Here is an 18378-nt window from a genome sequence, read left to right as displayed (position 1 = left end):
CCATCTTTGTAATAATTTTTACTGTGTTAATGTCTGTAATATTTGCAGTTCATCCGTTGAAATTCAGGGGTGTGATTTTAACTCATATTGATAAAAAGGTCTTAATTACAGGGCACTGTGTTCAGTAATTTAAAAAAATGCAACACAGGATTTCCAGGACCTTGGAAGTCTCCTCTCCATCCTAGCAACAATTAAAAAGCTGAACAGACTGAAATATTAACGACTCTGTTGAAAACATAAGAGAGGGGAGGTCGCAGGGATACCTCTGCCCCCAAGACTGGAGACAGAGGGTGAGCCAGGGCTTGTCAGAGCAGAGACCCCCAAGGCTCAGTCTAGTCCCTTCGCTGCACAGTCCTCAGGACAGGAGTTATCCCTTAAGGGCCAGAAGGCTTCGTATGGCACGTGCACGTGTGGCTGGCGGCTGCACTCTCGCCAGGCCGAGAAGCGAGCAAGCAAACCAACCCACCGGCAAAACGGGCCTTTATAACCAGAGGCCCCCGGGAGGAAGCAAGGACAGTGGGAGGCATGCTGTCCCGGAGGCGGGCTGCGGCGCGAACCCCTAGAGCAGCCGGGCAGGTGGGGGGCGGCGCCGCCTCCCGCAGCGCGCACGGAGCGCGGTGGTCACTCCTCCGGCAGCCTCCCCGCGGCCGGCGCCGGGCCCGCGGGCTCTGACTCCGAAGGCGGTTTTCGGGCGGGCCCGGGAGGATTCGGGCGCTCGGCGCGCGGCAGGGAGGGGAGCGCGGGGCGCCGCGCGCTCGGCCTCGCTCCGGGTCCCTGGGAAGTGTGGCCTCTCGGCGGCGCAGAGGGAGCGTCGCATCATTCTTGCGGGAGAGATGGCAGCGCCGTGACCGAAGCCGGTGGTATCCGCGGAGCCGGCGCCGGGGGAAAGGGTGCGGGTGCGGGTGCCACGGCTCGTGGGCGTCCGGCTCCCGGCTCCACGGGGAGCGAGGATCCTGCGCGTCTCTGACTCCGTAGCGCGCGCGCGCGCGAGGCGGGGAAAGCATGCTCCAGTGGCGCAATCGGTTAGCGCGCGGTACTTATACAGCAGTATATGTGCGGGTGATGCCGAGGTTGTGAGTTCGAGCCTCACCTGGAGCATGTTTTCTTCCCTATACGGTTTCAGGAGCTTATTTCATTCTCATGTGTTTTTCCTTTCTCTCCAAAGAAAACGCTAAAAAGAGGTTATTATGTTTTCCATGGCGAGACGGCGAATATTCCCCTGATTGAGAAGCACGTTCCGTCGTTTTCAAACAGGAGGAAATCAGACCAGAGGAGGGAGATTGAAATTATCCAAGCAAACCAGTTCCCCTTCATCAGGAGACCTGACGGCAGGCCGCGCAGCCCGGTCTCCCGCACCGCTTCCCGCCGCTTTCTTTAACCTGCTCCTTGGCCCTCTGGGCCGCCGGGCTCACGGCCATGCGGAGCTGCCCCGCGCGTCGCGGCCTTGACGCCCCCAGGGTGCAGGGAGGTCGCGGAGCCCCACCTGTGAAACCTGAAGGGGCTTCGAGCGGCGCTGCCCCGCCTGCCTCACATGAACCGGCCTGGGAAACATCGGGCATAGCTCGCTGGGTGTGTATTTCTTCCTAATCGCATCAGAAAATAAACAAATGGCCTTGTTTGGAGAACTGTGTGTCTGAAGTAATAATTCGTGGTTGCTCTGCTTTCATCCAGTCCCTCCGGGTTTAATCCTGTCTCGTGTCTCTTAAATATGATCTTCCCCCAGTTTGTCCTCGGATTTCCTCCCCTCTGATGAGATGCACGTTCTCTGTATTATTTACTTTGATTACAGCATCTCTCTGACTCTACCTGTCATGGTTGTAACATTCTCTCCCACTCAGTCCTCTTACTTTACTGCAGAGCTCTGCACCCTGCTGACCACAGGGCACTAATGACGGGAAATTCCAGACTCGGGAGGAAATGATCAACCTCTGAGCTCTTATCTCAAATGCAGCCATTCAACCAATAGGCCCACTCTTTGCTAGGTCCATTCTAGGTCCTGAGGTTACCGCAGTGAAATAAAAAGCCTCTGGTCTCTGGCTCCTAAGTTCTAGTAGGGAGAAGTAAACAACAAACAATTAAAAATAAATACATAATTACATAAAGTGGTGACTACTTGTATAGAGAAAAATAAAAATAGGGTAAGAGGGGTAGGCGATGCCAAGGGCTGTGCCAGGGGCGCTATTTTACATTAGTGTTACAGACGTTCTCCCTAGGCAAGTGATACTTAAGTGGACACCTGAAGGAAATAAAAAAGTCTTGGGTATATATGGTGAAATCCAGGTACAGGCAGAGGGAAGGGCAAATGCAAAGGCCTAGGTGTGGGTGTGGTCCAGAAGCAGTTAGAGAAGAGGGAGGAGCACTCGGTATTTCAGGATTGCACATAAAGTCAGCTGTAGGGTGGTGTTGTTCCTGAATACTCTTATTAGACTAAAGAAGATACTTTCCCCCCTCTAGTTTGCATGAATTGTAATTATAAATGGGAATTGAATTTTATTAAGTTATTGTTCAGCTACTGAGATATACACAGAATTTTTTCTTTTAGTATTTAGTGTGGTAAAGTATATTGATTTTTATATTTAAACCAATCTTATATTTATAGAGTAAGTCCCATATAGTCATAATAGATCATTCTTTCAATATGTTCCTGGATTCAATGGGCTCATATCTTGTTTAAGATTTTTCATCTGTTTCCCTGAGATATCCTGACCTGTATTTTTCTTCTTGTATAATGTCCTAGTCAAGTTGTGATGTCAGCATCATACTGACTTCATTAAATAAGCTGGCAATCTTTCTTTTTTATGCTGATATTGGTAATTTGTGTCTTCTTTATTTTGTTTTGTTTGTTTTTTGGTATCATTTTCTAGTGACTTACTGATTCTCTTAATCTTTTCAAAGAACTAACTTTTTTGCTTCAGTGGTTTTTTTCTATTGTACATTTGCTTGCATTTTAATAGATCTCTCTTATTTTCAGTGTTGTCTTTCTTTTACTTTCTTAGGATTAACTTGCTCTTTTAATCTAGCTTCTTGAGATGGAAGCTTAAATATTTAATTTTCACCACCCCCCCCCCCCCAACATATACATTTAGAGGCAGGGTTTCAAGCGTAAAATTTCCATTTTCCTCAGGTTGAGTTACTCTTCTGGCATTAATGGGTGACTGTGCACAGAATAAACTACTCAAGCTTCCATGTCCAGAGCTTTGATTGAGGCTTCATTACATCAGCCTGAGCGATTGATTATGCCATATTATCAGGTATTATCACTTATTTTAAGGTATAGAAATGAAGACTGTGTGATATTGTTGTAAAGATAGACATACTAATGGGACAAAATAGCCCCAAAACCAAAAAACCAGAAAACAAACAAACAAACAAAACAGACAACAAACCCACCCAGATATAATACAGTGTCCCATTGTATGACAAGGAGGCATTGAAATTCAGTGGGGACAGGATCGACTGTTCAGAAAATAATGCTGGGTCAGTTGATATTATATAGGAAAAAATGAATTAAATCCCTATCTTACATCATACATAAATTGAAGATGGAACTAAACTTAATGGTTAAAAGTAAACCTTCTAGAAGAAGGGAAAAAAGCATATGGAAAGGCATAAAATATTAGTCATCAAAAAATACAATTTAAAATCGCAAAGAACTATCATTGCATCCTAATCGAATACCTAAAATTAAAATGACTGACAATACCCAGTATTGACTAGCCTATGAAGGCACCAGCAGCCTCATACATTGTAGTTAGTGGTGTAAATTTGTACATTTATTTTTGAAAATGTTTAGCAACATTTAATAGACTTAAACATACACATATCATATGACCCAGCAATTCCATCCATCCATCTATTCACCCATCATCTATCTATCCATCACCCATCCATCTTTCTATCTGATAAATGAGTGTTTATGTTCACCTAAAGCCGTACACAAAAAGGGTCAGTGCTTTTTATAACCACCCCAAATTGGAAACCATCCAAATGCCCATCAGCATTAGAATGAATAAGTACATTGTGGAATAGCCATTAAATGGAAGTTGTGAACAAGAACAAACTACTTTTACACATAAAAACATAGATGTATCTCAAAGATAATATTGAGCGAAAGAAGCCAGACATAACAGTGCAGATTCTAGTTGATTTGGTGTATGTGAAGTTAAAATAAGTGACAGTCCATCTAGTGAAGGAGTTCGGAACACTGGCCCACTGTGGAGGGTCTCAGCTAGGGAGTTGGTGGTAGGTCCATAGGGATACAAACTTGCAAAGTTCATCAAGCTGTACACTGAGGATGTGCTTTACCAGATGTAATTTATACCTCAATAGACCAAAAGGGAGAAGGAATGGAAACACCTGAAAAAATAAAGTATATTTGAGCGCTGAACAAGACATGATCCCAAATGGTGGTGTCTTGGACTCTAGGGAGCCTCCACTCCAGCAGGAAGCTCTGAACCTCCACAGCCCTGCTGCCAGCCAATTGTAACCTGAGAAACCACATGTAGTTTCCTTTATCGCCTTGGTTTTTCATTCTTCCCATCATATTCAGGAAATTTTGGGGGTTTCCTCCTCAATTTGATCTTATGTTGATACACTTATTTTTTAAATGGGCAAAACAGTATATTTTCAGGAAACAAGACAAAAAATAATCTTAATTTTTCTGAGATGTGACATCCAAAAGGGAGACTAAGATTTTTTTAAAAAGACTATTTAAAAGTAATTGACAAGAAAAGCAGCGTCAGGCCTAGCCGAAATAGCTCAGTTGGGAGAGCGTTAGACTGAAGATCTAAAGGTCCCTGGTTCGATCCCGGGTTTCGGCAGTGTAGTTGCTCCTTTTCGTGGGAGCCCACGACAGTACTTTCAGTTTGATTATGTGAACGTGAAATACTGGCTTAAAGGTCTTATTTTAACCGAGGGCGAAGGGGGTCGAAGGTGTAGAAGAATGTCCCTTTATTTTAAAACATAAACTTCCTTTCAATGCTATTGTTCCGGTCAAAGACAAGGGCGCCACCAAGTGGCCGGTTAGCTCGGTTGGTTAGAGCGTGGTGCTAATAACGCCAAGGTTGAGGGTTCGATCCCCGTTCCCGCCAGGCGCTCACTACCCTCTCGCCCACGGAGTGAACTTTCCAATTCGAGCCAACAGCCTAAGATCACTACAGTTCAGAACTGGAAGTTCAGACCTTCTCTCAATGGAAACACGAAGAATATAGGTGTGATTGTTTTTTAGATTAAAAATTAATATAAAAGCATAAAGAGTTTATTGAAGAAAATTGAGGGAGTAGAATGGGAGCGAGACAGGTGCCTTTTAAGGAAAGGGAAATTAAGAGGTAGAAGAAAGTCCACTTATTTTTTATTTAGACCAACACAGAAATGTCAAGGAAGTTTTTTTTTTTCTTAAAAAAAGAAAGTGGCTAGTTGGCTCAGTTGGCTGATACTCCTGAACTTCAAGACTTGCTATAAAGCTACAGTGATCAAGACAGTGTGTTGGTGAAAGTATAAACAGATTAATGGAACAGAATAGAGCCTAGATAGAGACCTGTACCAGTCTAGTCAACTGATCTCTGGCAGAGGAGCAAAGGCAATTCAATAAAGAAAGAATAGTCCTTTCAACAACTGGTCTGGAACAACTAGACATCCACACTCTAAAAAAATAAATACATTTTTAAAAGTCTACACACAGACCTTACATATTTCCCCAAAATTAACTCAAGGGGATGATATGTCAGACCTAAATATAAATCTATAAAACTTCTCTAAATTACTTAGGAGAAAAGTAGGTGGCCTTGGGTTTGGCGATGACTCTTAGATACAGCATTAAGAGTATCACCCATGAAAGAAAAACTGGTAAGTTGGACTGCTTTAAAATTAAAATATTCTGCTCTGTGAAAGACTGTTGAAAAGAATGAAAAGACAAGCCAGTCTGGAGAAAACATTTGCAAAGCACATATCTGATAAAGCCAGTCTAAAAAGTTTGCAATGATTTGACTTAATGAGAAATGCAGAGAGACAGTAAAAAGATCAATGGTTGCCAGGCATTTGGGGGGCGAATAGGTGATGAATAGGTGGAGCGCAGGCGATTTTTAGGGCAGTGAAACTACCGTATGTACTGTAATTATGCATTTGTCAAAATCCATAGACCTGTGTAACACAATGAACCCTAATATGAATTATGGACTCTAGGGAGTAATAATGTATCAATATCGGTTCATCCATTACAACAAATGTATATCACACTAATGCAAGATGTTAATAATAGGAGAGATTCTGAAGTGGAGGAAGGGGAGTATATGGGAACTCTGTACTTTCTGCACAATGTTTATGTAAACCTAAAAATACTCTAAGAATAAAGTCTATTTCAAAGAGTAAACATTGTTTCAAAGGTGGAACAACTTTGAATTAAGGACATGATTAAAAAAGAAAGTCTCAGTAGTTAAGTTATGCCGTTTTTTGAGATAATTAACTGAATTGTCACCATAGTGCCAAAGCATTAATGTGTGTGTGTGGGGGGGGAGCTTTTGAAGGAGGTTCAGGGGTAGATTTAGAGTTAATCCTAATACCAAGGTTAAACAGAAGCCAGCAACAAAACAAAACTAAAACAACACTCAAACCAAGCACCAGAATAAAATCTTTACCATGCTGTTGCCACAGACAGATGCCTGGGAAATGTTATATTTTCAGGAAACAAGCAAAAAATAATCTTAATTTTTCTGATATGTGACATCCCAGAGGGAAACTAAGAAGATAAATGACAGCAGAGCATTAAACAAACATGTGGCTCTTCTGAGTGCAGGACCCTGTGCAGCTGCCCAACTCACAAGCCCAGGAAGCCAGCTCAGACAGCATGTTACAAGGTGATCCCCACACCTTAGTCCCTGTTCAGCTCTTTGAAAATTAGAGATTGTCCTTACTGGAATCATCAATATAGTTATTTTTTTTAAGGAGCCATCTGCCTTCACAAATCCAAGTATTTTGGAGCTGTTGAAGTTTTAAAATCTTAACGAAGCCACAGGGATACCATTTCATCAGAAGAGACAGAACTGAAACTAAAACCAAGCAGAGAGTGAACTCCCTGAAGAGGACTTTCCATCCATAACAAAATTCCTCAGCCCCCCCACACTTACTCCAACAGCAGCAGCATTGATTCTGGAAAGAAATGACTTCTTCCCTTTGTTTTGTTCATTTTCTGGAGCCCAAGATCATAGGTGTGTTTCGTGGCAGAGAAGTGAAGAGCTGTGTGTGGAGAAGCCACACAGCAGCCTTTTGTTTTGGCTCCTGGATTACTCAGGCCTCTATTAGGCATTACCCTTACAGATCTACCCTCACTGGGCTTCTTCCCACACGGGTATTTCATTGTAACAAAACTCCTCCATCTGATTTTAACTTTGATTAAATTCCTCTTCTGTTTGCACATGTTATGATTGATAGTTTTCCTCCTGTTATTGCAGCAAATGTTGCTGGTGAGCCTAGTCTCTATCTTTGGTGGAGGGTCTTTCTCATTCTGGCATCTTATGTCACCAGAAGGGCAATAACCACTTGGTCCTACAAATGAAACCACTGCTGTGGAGGACAGGATGGAGATCCTACAGGTCAAAGTTAGATTGCCTGGCTGGAGGTGAATGGCTAAGACTAGTTTTTAAATGTGCTTATTCCAGTCTGAATAGATGTTAAACACCAAATTTACCTAAAATGTTACTTTTTAAAATGTCCTCCCAAGATCACTACCCCGTTTCCCCCAACACACAACCCGGAAAGGCAAAGCACACCAGCTCTTTCTTGGCAGGTGGGTGGCTCTGAAAAGAGCCTTTGGGTTAGGAGTCAGGCGCTTACTTGCGAGTCTACTTGGAGCTGGTGTACTTGGTGACGGCCTTGGTGCCCTCGGACACGGCGTGCTTGGCCAGCTCGCCGGGCAGCAGCAGGCGCACGGCCGTCTGGATCTCCCGCGACGTGATGGTCGAGCGCTTGTTGTAATGCGCCAGGCGCGACGCCTCGCCCGCGATGCGCTCGAAGATGTCGTTGACGAAGGAGTTCATGATGCCCATGGCCTTGGACGAGATGCCGGTGTCGGGGTGCACCTGCTTCAGCACCTTGTACACGTAGACCGAGTAGCTCTCCTTGCGGCTGCGCTTGCGCTTCTTGCCGTCCTTCTTCTGCGCCTTGGTCACCGCCTTCTTGGAGCCCTTCTTCGGGGCGGGCGCGGACTTGGCGGGCTCGGGCATGGTCGGAAGAGCAACAGACGTGGACGCTAAAAGCAGAGAAATAGTAAGAGTGAAGCAGAATGTGTCGTATTTATATAAAACATCGCATGCAAATAAGGTGAAAAACTAAAATCCTGCGTCTGATTGGTGGCTGTTCAGAGCCACGTCAAAAAAATTAGCTCTGTCCAATCAGAACGCAAGAATTCCAACTTTGCATTTTCACTGGTTAAGATGAAGCTGAGATGTTAACCAATGACATGTCTGCTTTTTCGCGCCCAAAAACGTTTATAAAAAGTGCCGCCCCTGCACTTTCACTTTAGCAGCTACTTGCTGTAAAATTCTTAAGATTCCAATGTCTGGACGCGGAAAGCAGGGCGGCAAGGCGCGCGCCAAGGCCAAGACGCGCTCCTCGCGGGCCGGGCTGCAGTTCCCCGTGGGCCGCGTGCACCGCCTGCTGCGCAAGGGCAACTACGCGGAGCGGGTCGGGGCGGGCGCGCCCGTGTACCTGGCGGCCGTGCTGGAGTACCTGACGGCCGAGATCCTGGAGCTGGCGGGCAACGCGGCCCGCGACAACAAGAAGACGCGCATCATCCCGCGCCACCTGCAGCTGGCCATCCGCAACGACGAGGAGCTCAACAAGCTGCTGGGCAAGGTCACCATCGCGCAGGGCGGCGTCCTGCCCAACATCCAGGCCGTGCTGCTGCCCAAGAAGACCGAGAGCCACCACAAGGCCAAGGGCAAGTAAAGGGGAAGTTTAGCGTCTTCCTCGATCTCAACCAAAGGCTCTTTTCAGAGCCACTCAGTTTTCACTAAAAGGGCTGGCATTTCCCGCATTGTAGCAGCTACTTGGGAATGGCCTTCAGTCTACCAGTAGGTGTCAGTGTCTAAACACGCCTAGGAACGCGAAAGCAATTCCATGAAAACAAGAAGTTAGCATTAGCCTAGTAAAATTAGAGACTGCACCAGGTAATTAAGGGGATGAATGCTGCAGGGCCTCAGGGTTAAGCCACCAGAAAAACATCGAGAAGGACAAGGCTTGGTCAAAGGTGAATATTTAAATGAAAATCTAATTAGTGGACCGCCCGTGCAAAAAACCACCGAGTCCTTGTTAATAGGACTCATCTGCAACTCGCCCAACTTCAACTCTGCTGGGCCCTAGTCCCTTGTAAATGGGAAAACTACCTGCCCCGGAGGCATACCTTTAGGCGGAGCTTCTCAACACAGGGCCCAGCATGACTTTAAAAAGGGAAACAGTTAACCTTTTTGTACCACGTAGACGTTTGCGGATTTTTTCCCTTAACCCAATTTTACACACATTTCAGTTGAAATTGCACAACGTTGTGGAATGCTTTACCTGAGAACGCTACTTCGTGAAAAGTAAATGTTATGTAGCTGTAATATCAAATGTGAAATTGAGTGAGACATTTAGAAAAAGGCTATAAAAACATTTTGAAAGCTCGAAGTTTAAATAGAGAAGTGAAGAAATTGACGTGAAATGAGCCTTCCTAAACTTGAGGCCAAAAAATCACTTAGCCAATCACATCCAGCGCGCGCCTTTTCAAATTGACCAATCGAAAGCCAGTTTCAGGCGCCAAAACTTAAAACTTTTATTCAGCGAAGGAGATGTACCATTGTAATGTTTACATTAAATTCTGCGGAGAAAAGCCAAAGAGCGTTGTAGAGAAAAGGCGTAAAGACCGTAGAGGCGAGAGAGGGTAGAAAACAGCCGAGGTTGAAAGGGTGGGTGGGAGGAAGAAGTTAATTTCGGCTCCAAACGCCGGGGAGGATCTTAGGATCAGGAAGTGGACCCGCCTTCCAATAACTTCGCCGCGAGCCTTGATCGACAGGTGCCTGATCCAATGAGAGCGGGGCTCGCCTTATATATAGTGGTTGAGGGGACAGGGTCGGATCTTTCTGGCGGCTCCCTGCACCCAGGCGTTTGGCGATGGCTCGGACGAAGCAGACGGCGCGCAAGTCCACGGGCGGGAAGGCGCCGCGCAAGCAGCTGGCCACCAAGGCGGCCCGCAAGAGCGCGCCGGCCACGGGCGGCGTGAAGAAGCCGCACCGCTACCGGCCCGGCACGGTGGCGCTGCGCGAGATCCGCCGCTACCAGAAGTCCACGGAGCTGCTGATCCGCAAGCTGCCCTTCCAGCGCCTGGTGCGCGAGATCGCGCAGGACTTCAAGACCGACCTGCGCTTCCAGAGCTCGGCCGTCATGGCGCTGCAGGAGGCGTGCGAGGCCTACCTGGTGGGGCTCTTCGAGGACACCAACCTGTGCGCCATCCACGCCAAGCGCGTCACCATCATGCCCAAGGACATCCAGCTGGCGCGCCGCATCCGCGGGGAGAGGGCGTAAACTCCCAGGGGGCGGAAACCTTGAACACAAAGGCTCTTTTCAGAGCCACTTTCATACTCTTGACAGTGGCTGTTCCACTACTAGATTTGGTGTTAAAAAAAAGAGGTTTAAAACAATGGGAACAGGGACGGCGTTCCGGGGTTACCGCAAAAACTGGTTACCTTAATTCCCTCAAGCAAAACAGGTGTAAATGTTGGTTAGCCCTCTCGTAGTATTTACTTTAAGGTTGTTTAAATAACGAACCCTAAAGATATTAGTAAGGGGAGAAGAATGAAAAAAATTACCTTCTGTCAGGTATTGTGTGATATATTTCAGATGTGAAAACCAGCTCTCCAAGGCAACATAAAGACCGTTAGTGGTCATATGTACCAAACTGCAGAAATATGTTAGGGTTTTAGGTCAAACAAGGAGGGAGTGTCAGGCGTGAAACGCTTTGTAAGTTGGAGACTTGGGTCTTGAGAGTTTGAGGAGAAAGTATGGGGTATCTCTGGAAATTGTTTTTAGGCCAGGAGCAGACAAGAACATGGCACAGGGAAGATGAGTTGAGAAAGAGGCCAGAGAGGGGAGTGAATTCTGCATCTCCACGTTTCTTTAATTGATATTCACAGCACATGGAGGCACTAGGAGCTTAAAGGAAGTTCAAGGACGAGGGCAGAGATGGTGTGTTGTAAGGCGGGAGCAAGAAGGGATGCTCCATCCTTCCTTGCCTCCTGGTTAAGGTTCCCAACTGGATACTGTGGAGAGGCAGGGGGCATCTGAGGGATAAGCTCAGAGAGTGGAAAGTACTGCAAAGAGCTGTCTGTGTGCTTATGTGTGAGTGTGTATGTGTTTGGGGACAGAAGAAATGAGAGTTAGAAGAGGTATTAATGACTAGTAAGTAAAATAATTTTGAGCGAAGGACAAGAGGAAAGTAAAAAGAGGCACACAACACAACCTACCAGCCAATTCCAAAGCCGTAACCCAAACAAACAAAATCAGGTGTCAAGGAAATAAATAAGTGGCATAACAAATTGAAAACATACCTATTGAAAAGGACTGACTCCAACACTTGTAACAAAGAACATTAAGAAATGGTCAGCAACACTCAGAACATTGCGAAGGACAGTATAGCTCATTTATTCATCTGATTAAAAGGAAGGGGATTCTATGGAATTTAAAACACTGCAAATTTCTCTTGGAAAGAATATGTCTCTTCTTGTGAGAGAAAAAAAAAACCCTATCCCATTTATTCAACAAGAATTTATTGGGCAATTCATGCCAATCAGCTTTATTATTTGCTGAGAAAGGCAAAAAGGAAGCATCTTAATAGTACTTAATTTAAATAAAACGAGATCCTCAAACTTTTTTTAAGCTAAGAAATCTGCAGAGCCAGTCTATTTGTCTCCTCCATGAAGGGGGGAGAAGAGAATGAACAAAGTCTAATTTAACAGGGAGAGTGACACCTTTGAGAAACGTAGATGTGGACGTTAAAATCATTTCCAGAGCAAAGCAGTTACTGCAATCAAATTACAGGTCTTTCAGAGTATGTTATCTTCACCAGATAAGGGAGCACTGGTAAGTTTTCTCAGTGTTTCCAGAAAGAACAGACAGCCCCCCCTTATCCTCAGGGAGTATGTTTCCAGACCACCCGGTGGATGCCTGCTCAGCAATTCTCCAAGGAAATGGTGCATAAAAGCTGACTTTCCTTAAACAACTTTAGAAAAGTAAAGTGTTTCAAACCGAGATGAAAAAACAAAACAAAAGTCATCCCCTGCCCCTCCCCATGACAGCAAGGACAGAATGGGCAGGAGGTGAGGAAAGGGGTAGAGAAGCGAAGCTGAAACGTGAGGAATTCCACCTTGAAGTTCTCCATGATCAGGGCCATTAACTGTAGTCAGCCACTTTCTCAGGCTGAATCTGTTAAGATTGTACAGAAAGCGCTTTGGATACAAGGCTTCATTAATAACCCAGATGACTGCAATCACTGCTCTTGAGATGGGCCACTGGAATCCAGTGATCCCTGTCACTAGTGTGGTGGATGCTATGTGGTGACAGGAAAAAAAGAGACAGCAAATCCTGACCCAAAGGAATGGTCTTCCAGCAGTGGGCAAGCAGAAGACACTGTAGAAGGAGCAGTTGGACTGAGGAACTTTTAAATTAGGCTTTAAACATTTTATTTTTCAATTACAGTTGACAAACAATATTATATTAGTTTCAGGTGTACAACATAGTGATTAGACATTTATATACCTTAGTAAGTGATGGCTCTGATAAGTCAAGTACCCATCTGATACCATACACAGTTATTAGAATGTCTCTAACGTGTACTTTACACCCAATGGCACTGGCAATTTGTACTTCTCAATCCCTTTACCTTTATCTCCAGTTCCCCAAAACCTGTCCCCTCTGGCGACTATCAATTTTTCTGTATATCTAGGAGTTTGTTTCTGTTTTGTTTGTTCATTTATTTTTTTGAAATTACACATATAAATGAAATCATATGGTATTTGTCTTTCTCTATTTGACTTATTTCACTTAGCATCATACCCACTAGGTCCATCCGTGTTTTCGCAAATGGCAAGCTTGCACTTTTCTTTATGGTTGAGTAATAGTCCTTTATACATATATAAAATCTCACATCTTTATCCACTCATCCATTGATGGACACGTATGTTGGTTCATCAATATCTTGGCTATTGTAAATAATGATGCAGTGAACATGAAGGATGCATATGTTTTTTTGAATTATTGTGTTGGATTTCTTCGTATAAATACTCACAAGTGGGGTTGCTGGGTCATATAATATTTCTATTTTAAATTTTTTGAGGAACCTTTATACCTTTTTTCTATAGTGGCTGCACCAATTTACAATCCCAACAGTACACAAGGGTTCCCTTTTCTCCACATGTGCTGTTTGGTGATTTAGTGACCATCGCCATTCTAGCAGGTGCGAGGTGACATCTCATTGCAGTTTAACTTTCTGATGGTGTTATTGGTCAATAAAAATGCAACAGATTTCTGAATGCTAATTTTGCATTCTGCTACTTTGCTGAATTCATTTCTTAGTTCTAATAGTTTTTTGTGGAATCATTAGGGGTCTCTATAGTATGTCATCTGCGAGTGAGATTTACTTCTATCCAATTTGGGTGTCTTTTCTTTCTTTTTCTTGTCTGATGCTGTCGGTAGGACGACCTACACTATGTTTAATAAAAATGGTGAGAATGGCATCCTTGTCGAGTTCCTGGTCTTAACGAAAAAGCTTTCAGCTTTTCACCCTTGAACACGACTTGAGCGGTGGGTTTTTCTAAACCAAGGGGTTTAATGAAGCACCGCCTGGTTCTTTTTCCGGAAAAAAGCGCGGGGCGGTGGAAGGGGCGGGGGAAGCTGGCCTGACCGGTTCCCAAACAGGTCCGCAAAAGGCGTATATAAAACACTGCCGACGAGGGTTGGTTGTGTTTGTTCCGACTGCAGACATGTCTGGTCGCGGCAAAGGCGGGAAGGGCCTCGGGAAGGGCGGCGCCAAGCGCCACCGCAAGGTGCTGCGCGACAACATCCAGGGCATCACCAAGCCCGCCATCCGGCGCCTGGCGCGGCGCGGCGGCGTCAAGCGCATCTCCGGGCTCATCTACGAGGAGACCCGCGGGGTGCTCAAGGTGTTCCTGGAGAACGTGATCCGCGACGCCGTCACCTACACGGAGCACGCCAAGCGCAAGACGGTCACGGCCATGGACGTGGTCTACGCGCTCAAGCGCCAGGGCCGCACCCTCTACGGCTTCGGCGGCTGAGCCCCCGCGTCCACCAGCCTCGTCTGTTCCCCCCCAAAGGCCCTTTTCAGGGCCGCCCACTCCCTCGGGAAGACCTGTGCGCTGCCTTCGTCCTTTTTTGGGTCACTGAAGCTGAATTAAGACTAATTCCAGTCGTCCCGGGAAAGGGCGGTAGTTAGTGGTTCCAGTAAACAGCACAAGTGTGCCTCCCACACTGCTCCCTCCGCTCGCAACGTCACAAAATACGGGCACTCTGTTCCACCCCCCCCCCCCCGTTATGTTTTTCGAGGTATCCGGCTGAATGTCACCTCCCCTCCTCACAGTGCGCTTGCGTTTAAAAACTGCGCCGTGCTCATCTCCATTTCCAGGCAGGTACTCTGGCCAAACCCAAGGTCAAGCAGTTTGCCATTGACCGTAGACTAGACTAAATGGTCAGATTTCTAACTCGGGTGCGTTAACTTTCTCGCTACCTGTAGGGCCTCATCTTGCATTTGCGAAGGAGGGGCTCCCTCCCCCAGTCACAGCCTCTCCCCCTGCGTCCTAACTCCGCCCCGGAGTCAGCTCGCTCAGGCGCCCTCTAAGGCTGCAGGTGCTAGAGTCTCCAAACCGCCATTTCATTACGCAGAGTCCCTTCGGGAAACACCAAAATACGTTTAACAGCTGTAGGCATTAAAAAAAAAATTTCTCAGAGCTCCTATCGCGGATAGGTTACCGTGGACTTTGGGAATTCGCTTAGGAACTTAAATTGTGTAACTTTCCCCAGACAGTTTAAGAGCATTTGGGTACCACTCGGCCCCCTCCCCATGCCCAGCATGTCCATCACCTACTCCTGTGGCAGTATCTTGTGACTGAAGTCCACACCGCCTGTTCTGATACCTTTAGTGAAAGCTTATGTCCACTACATTCACGCTGTACTTTCAAGGACAGCAAATATCACGATCTTTTACAGAAAAAGTTGGCCGACCCTTGTTTTAACAAGCTCTTTGAGCGATTAAGTGCGCTCAGGTTTGAGAAAGCCAGCGCGGCACAGTGGCTGGAAGTAGAAACCACTTCAATGCCTCGGTTTAATTTCTCATCCCCTTTCGTGCTCACTAAACCCACTGTCAAGAATCCCACTAAGACACCTTTTACTTAAAACAGTGCAAGGCGCTTTCAGATTCTCACATTTTCTTTAGAATTTTTAATGGATCCTGGAGGCTTTTTAAAAGCCAGTAAGATATTTTCTTTGTACAGTATCACAGAGGCTGAACAGGCGGGAAAATGTTTCCTTTCCTGAGAGAAATTAAACCAAGAACTAAATCCGCGGGGGAGGAAGTGGGTGGAGCAGGGACTGTCGAATCGGAGCGCGAGAGTCGATATAAATACTGGGCTGGCTGGTTTCACTCAGTGTTAAGTTGTCACCACTGAGCCATGGCTCGGACGAAGCAGACGGCGCGCAAGTCCACGGGCGGGAAGGCGCCGCGCAAGCAGCTGGCCACCAAGGCGGCCCGCAAGAGCGCGCCGGCCACGGGCGGCGTGAAGAAGCCGCACCGCTACCGGCCCGGCACGGTGGCGCTGCGCGAGATCCGCCGCTACCAGAAGTCCACGGAGCTGCTGATCCGCAAGCTGCCCTTCCAGCGCCTGGTGCGCGAGATCGCGCAGGACTTCAAGACCGACCTGCGCTTCCAGAGCTCGGCCGTCATGGCGCTGCAGGAGGCGTGCGAGGCCTACCTGGTGGGGCTCTTCGAGGACACCAACCTGTGCGCCATCCACGCCAAGCGCGTCACCATCATGCCCAAGGACATCCAGCTCGCGCGCCGCATCCGTGGGGAGAGGGCTTAAGTTTTTTCCTGTTTCCTCAATGTGCCCTACCCCAAAAAGGCTCTTTTCAGAGCCCCTCAATTCTCTCCAATAAAGAGCTGTTGCTTCTAGAGTGTGTGGCAGGCTCATGAAAAATAGGCATGTTTACGCGAGGTAGCGGTTCTGGAGGCATTTACAGTGCCACACGCCTATTGGCCTACTGCACACTTGAAGGGTGTGGTGGTCGCAGCTGGCTGTGTGCCCTGTAAACCTAACTATTCTGTGCCTGGTCCTTGTTGCTACTCTTTGCTCTGAGGTTCCAGTTTCTAGAAAAGCACCCTTAACAATGACTCGGTCATTTTTTCAGCTAAACATTCGGCTACAAGAAGTTGAAGGAAGACTGTCCCAATCCTTTGACGAGTTTAGTTAAATTGCTGTGAGTTATGGAATTGGAATGCAGTTTAAATTTTCTGAAGTATTTTGGCTCCTTTTCTTTAGAGATGTGCCTCTCATTTGCTTTCCTGTCAGAAGTAACAAGTATTGCCAAGTTTAAAATCTTGCTGATTTTTGTTTCAATGTAATGACAGTGTTGCTGTGTGCTTTGTGTATGTGACTGGGAAGGGTGGGCGGACAACCTGTGGGCTGTAGGCGATTCTCTGCAAAATGAGTTCCCAATATCTCTGAAAATGAAAATCAATTTTAAAAAATTTGCCCAAGTGTTTTAAGTATGTGCTTGCAAGTCTATGATGAAATTTTATGATATTTTTCTTTTGTTTACAAATAGACTAGGGATTAAATTTGAAATGTCATTTTAAAGCTGTTTCTTGCTTGCACTCTTAGGAATCTGGGTTTTTAACTGAACTTGGCTGTTTATTTTGTCCAGTATTTTCAGTTTTTCAGTCTCCTTGTGTGTTCATATATGACTATCAATGCCTCATTTTGCTGCTTACCTTTTGGGGGTGGCACAGCCTAACTCCAGGAGGTAGTGTTATATGGAAGCACTTTTTCTCCAGTGTACTTTCAGTCAGGCCAGCCATCTGGGCCTTCCCTCCCTGTTTTTGGATTTGCCCTTCCAGATTCAGCAAAAATTCTAACTGATGGGGCCAGAAGCCTCTCCCTACAGAGTAGTTTGAAGCTCCTTTAGGGGCCGTCAGGTGTAGGGACAAGATGCTGCCTGTTCCAAGCTTCAGAAATTGTCCTCTCCCCACACCTTCTAGTATCTTCCCATCATAATAGATCCAGGTGGTCTACATTCAAAACCTCAGGGCCACCAATTATTAGATGTATAACCTTTGGCAAGTTACCCACCCTCTTCTGGGCCTCAGCTTGAATAGCTGCAAAATGTGTCAAATAAAATCTGCAGAGCATCCTTCAATTAGCTCCTGGCACTTTGTAAAATGCTGAATGCACATTAGCTGTTATTTTTATGCCTCTCTCTCCTACCCCTAAAGCATAGAGGTTTCCACCCCCATCCTAACCCACCAGCCCCAGATCTTCTAAAAGTTTTGTGATTGAAACAGTGGAAAGTGCTTGCTTGAAACATTTTCTTGTTAAGATCTCCTTTTAGTTCTTGGTTCCCATTGTTCTGAGTCAGGCTTGTAGCAAGGTACCACGACCCATGTCTCTGTCAATGAGTACAAAACTGTAAAAGCACCAGATAGTCAATATTTTAGGTTTTGCTGGCGACATGTGGTCGCTCACATTTTCATCTACATAATTTTAAAAATCCACACACCATTTTTAGCTTGAGGACTGTACAAAAACAGACCACTGTCCAGATATGGCTACAGCTTCAACTCCAGGAACTCTTTGAAAGAAGTGTGTTGGCTATTTGGCTCCAGTGTTTCCCAGGGAACACTAAGTACTGTTGATGGTATTAGAGGTCACAATCATCACTTCATTTTCCTTACCTTCCAGGTCAGGCACAAAATCTTGTTCATTTTCCACCCTCTGCTCCTTCCAAGTCAATAGCAAACTTCTTCACCCTCTACTTTAGCTTCATGGTCCTTGCCTCAGTTCCTGTTGAATGTTAATGTTTTCCTGAATTCTTCTGAGTTTAGGAAGTTCCCAATCCACCCTTATTATAGTCAGTATCCAATTATTTTTTCTAAAATACAGGTCTATATTTGCTTATACACAATAATATCAATATTGATGTCACCTGTCTGCTTACAGAAGAGGGTGTTCCTGACGGTGCAATTAGTTAAATGTTGACAGACATGAGTTTGAATGAGAGCATTGGGAAAGCACCTTGAAAGTTGACAAAACCCCATTTGTGCTTTTGATAGCTACTGGAAGCCCTTGA

The 18378-nt window shown here is 45.8% G+C and overlaps 5 protein-coding genes across 5 annotated transcripts in view; 4 read left to right on the top strand and 1 right to left on the bottom strand.

The window, feature by feature from the left end:
* The window catches only part of LOC308548950 (histone H2B type 1-C/E/F/G/I), a 329370-nt gene extending 321143 nt beyond the window's left edge, over positions 1–8227 (bottom strand). The window contains exon 1 of the mRNA XM_081121129.1: positions 7828–8227. Coding sequence (XP_080977255.1) covers positions 7836–8216 — 381 coding nt within the window. The 5' untranslated portion in view covers positions 8217–8227 and the 3' untranslated portion in view covers positions 7828–7835. The remainder of the gene's footprint in view (positions 1–7827) is intronic.
* Positions 8228–8547: 320 nt separating this feature from the next.
* On the top strand, positions 8548–8940 carry LOC308548947 (histone H2A type 1; the record flags this gene model as incomplete). The annotated part of the gene is made up of 1 exon (XM_081121126.1): positions 8548–8940. One exon carries the CDS (start codon positions 8548–8550, stop codon positions 8938–8940), a length of 393 nt encoding a protein of 130 aa, XP_080977252.1.
* Positions 8941–10116: 1176 nt separating this feature from the next.
* LOC308548942 (histone H3.1) lies at positions 10117–10597 on the top strand. Its single transcript, XM_081121121.1, has one exon. The coding sequence runs from the start codon at positions 10141–10143 to the stop codon at positions 10549–10551; it is 411 nt and encodes a 136-aa protein (XP_080977247.1). The 5' UTR covers positions 10117–10140; the 3' UTR covers positions 10552–10597.
* Positions 10598–14003: 3406 nt separating this feature from the next.
* On the top strand, positions 14004–14315 carry LOC308548952 (histone H4; the record flags this gene model as incomplete). The annotated part of the gene is made up of 1 exon (XM_081121130.1): positions 14004–14315. The coding sequence occupies one exon, from the start codon at positions 14004–14006 to the stop codon at positions 14313–14315; it is 312 nt and encodes a 103-aa protein (XP_080977256.1).
* A 1389-nt stretch (positions 14316–15704) lies between these two features.
* LOC308548944 (histone H3.1) lies at positions 15705–16135 on the top strand (the record flags this gene model as incomplete). The annotated part of the gene is made up of 1 exon (XM_081121123.1): positions 15705–16135. One exon carries the CDS (start codon positions 15705–15707, stop codon positions 16113–16115), a length of 411 nt encoding a protein of 136 aa, XP_080977249.1. The 3' UTR covers positions 16116–16135.
* Between the last annotated feature and the right edge of the window lie 2243 nt (positions 16136–18378).

The sequence above is a fragment of the Miniopterus schreibersii genome (genome assembly GCF_964146895.1).
Source record: "Miniopterus schreibersii genome assembly, chromosome: 19".
Classification (NCBI taxonomy): Eukaryota; Metazoa; Chordata; class Mammalia; order Chiroptera; family Miniopteridae; genus Miniopterus; species Miniopterus schreibersii.
This window is presented reverse-complemented; position numbering and strand designations above follow the sequence as displayed.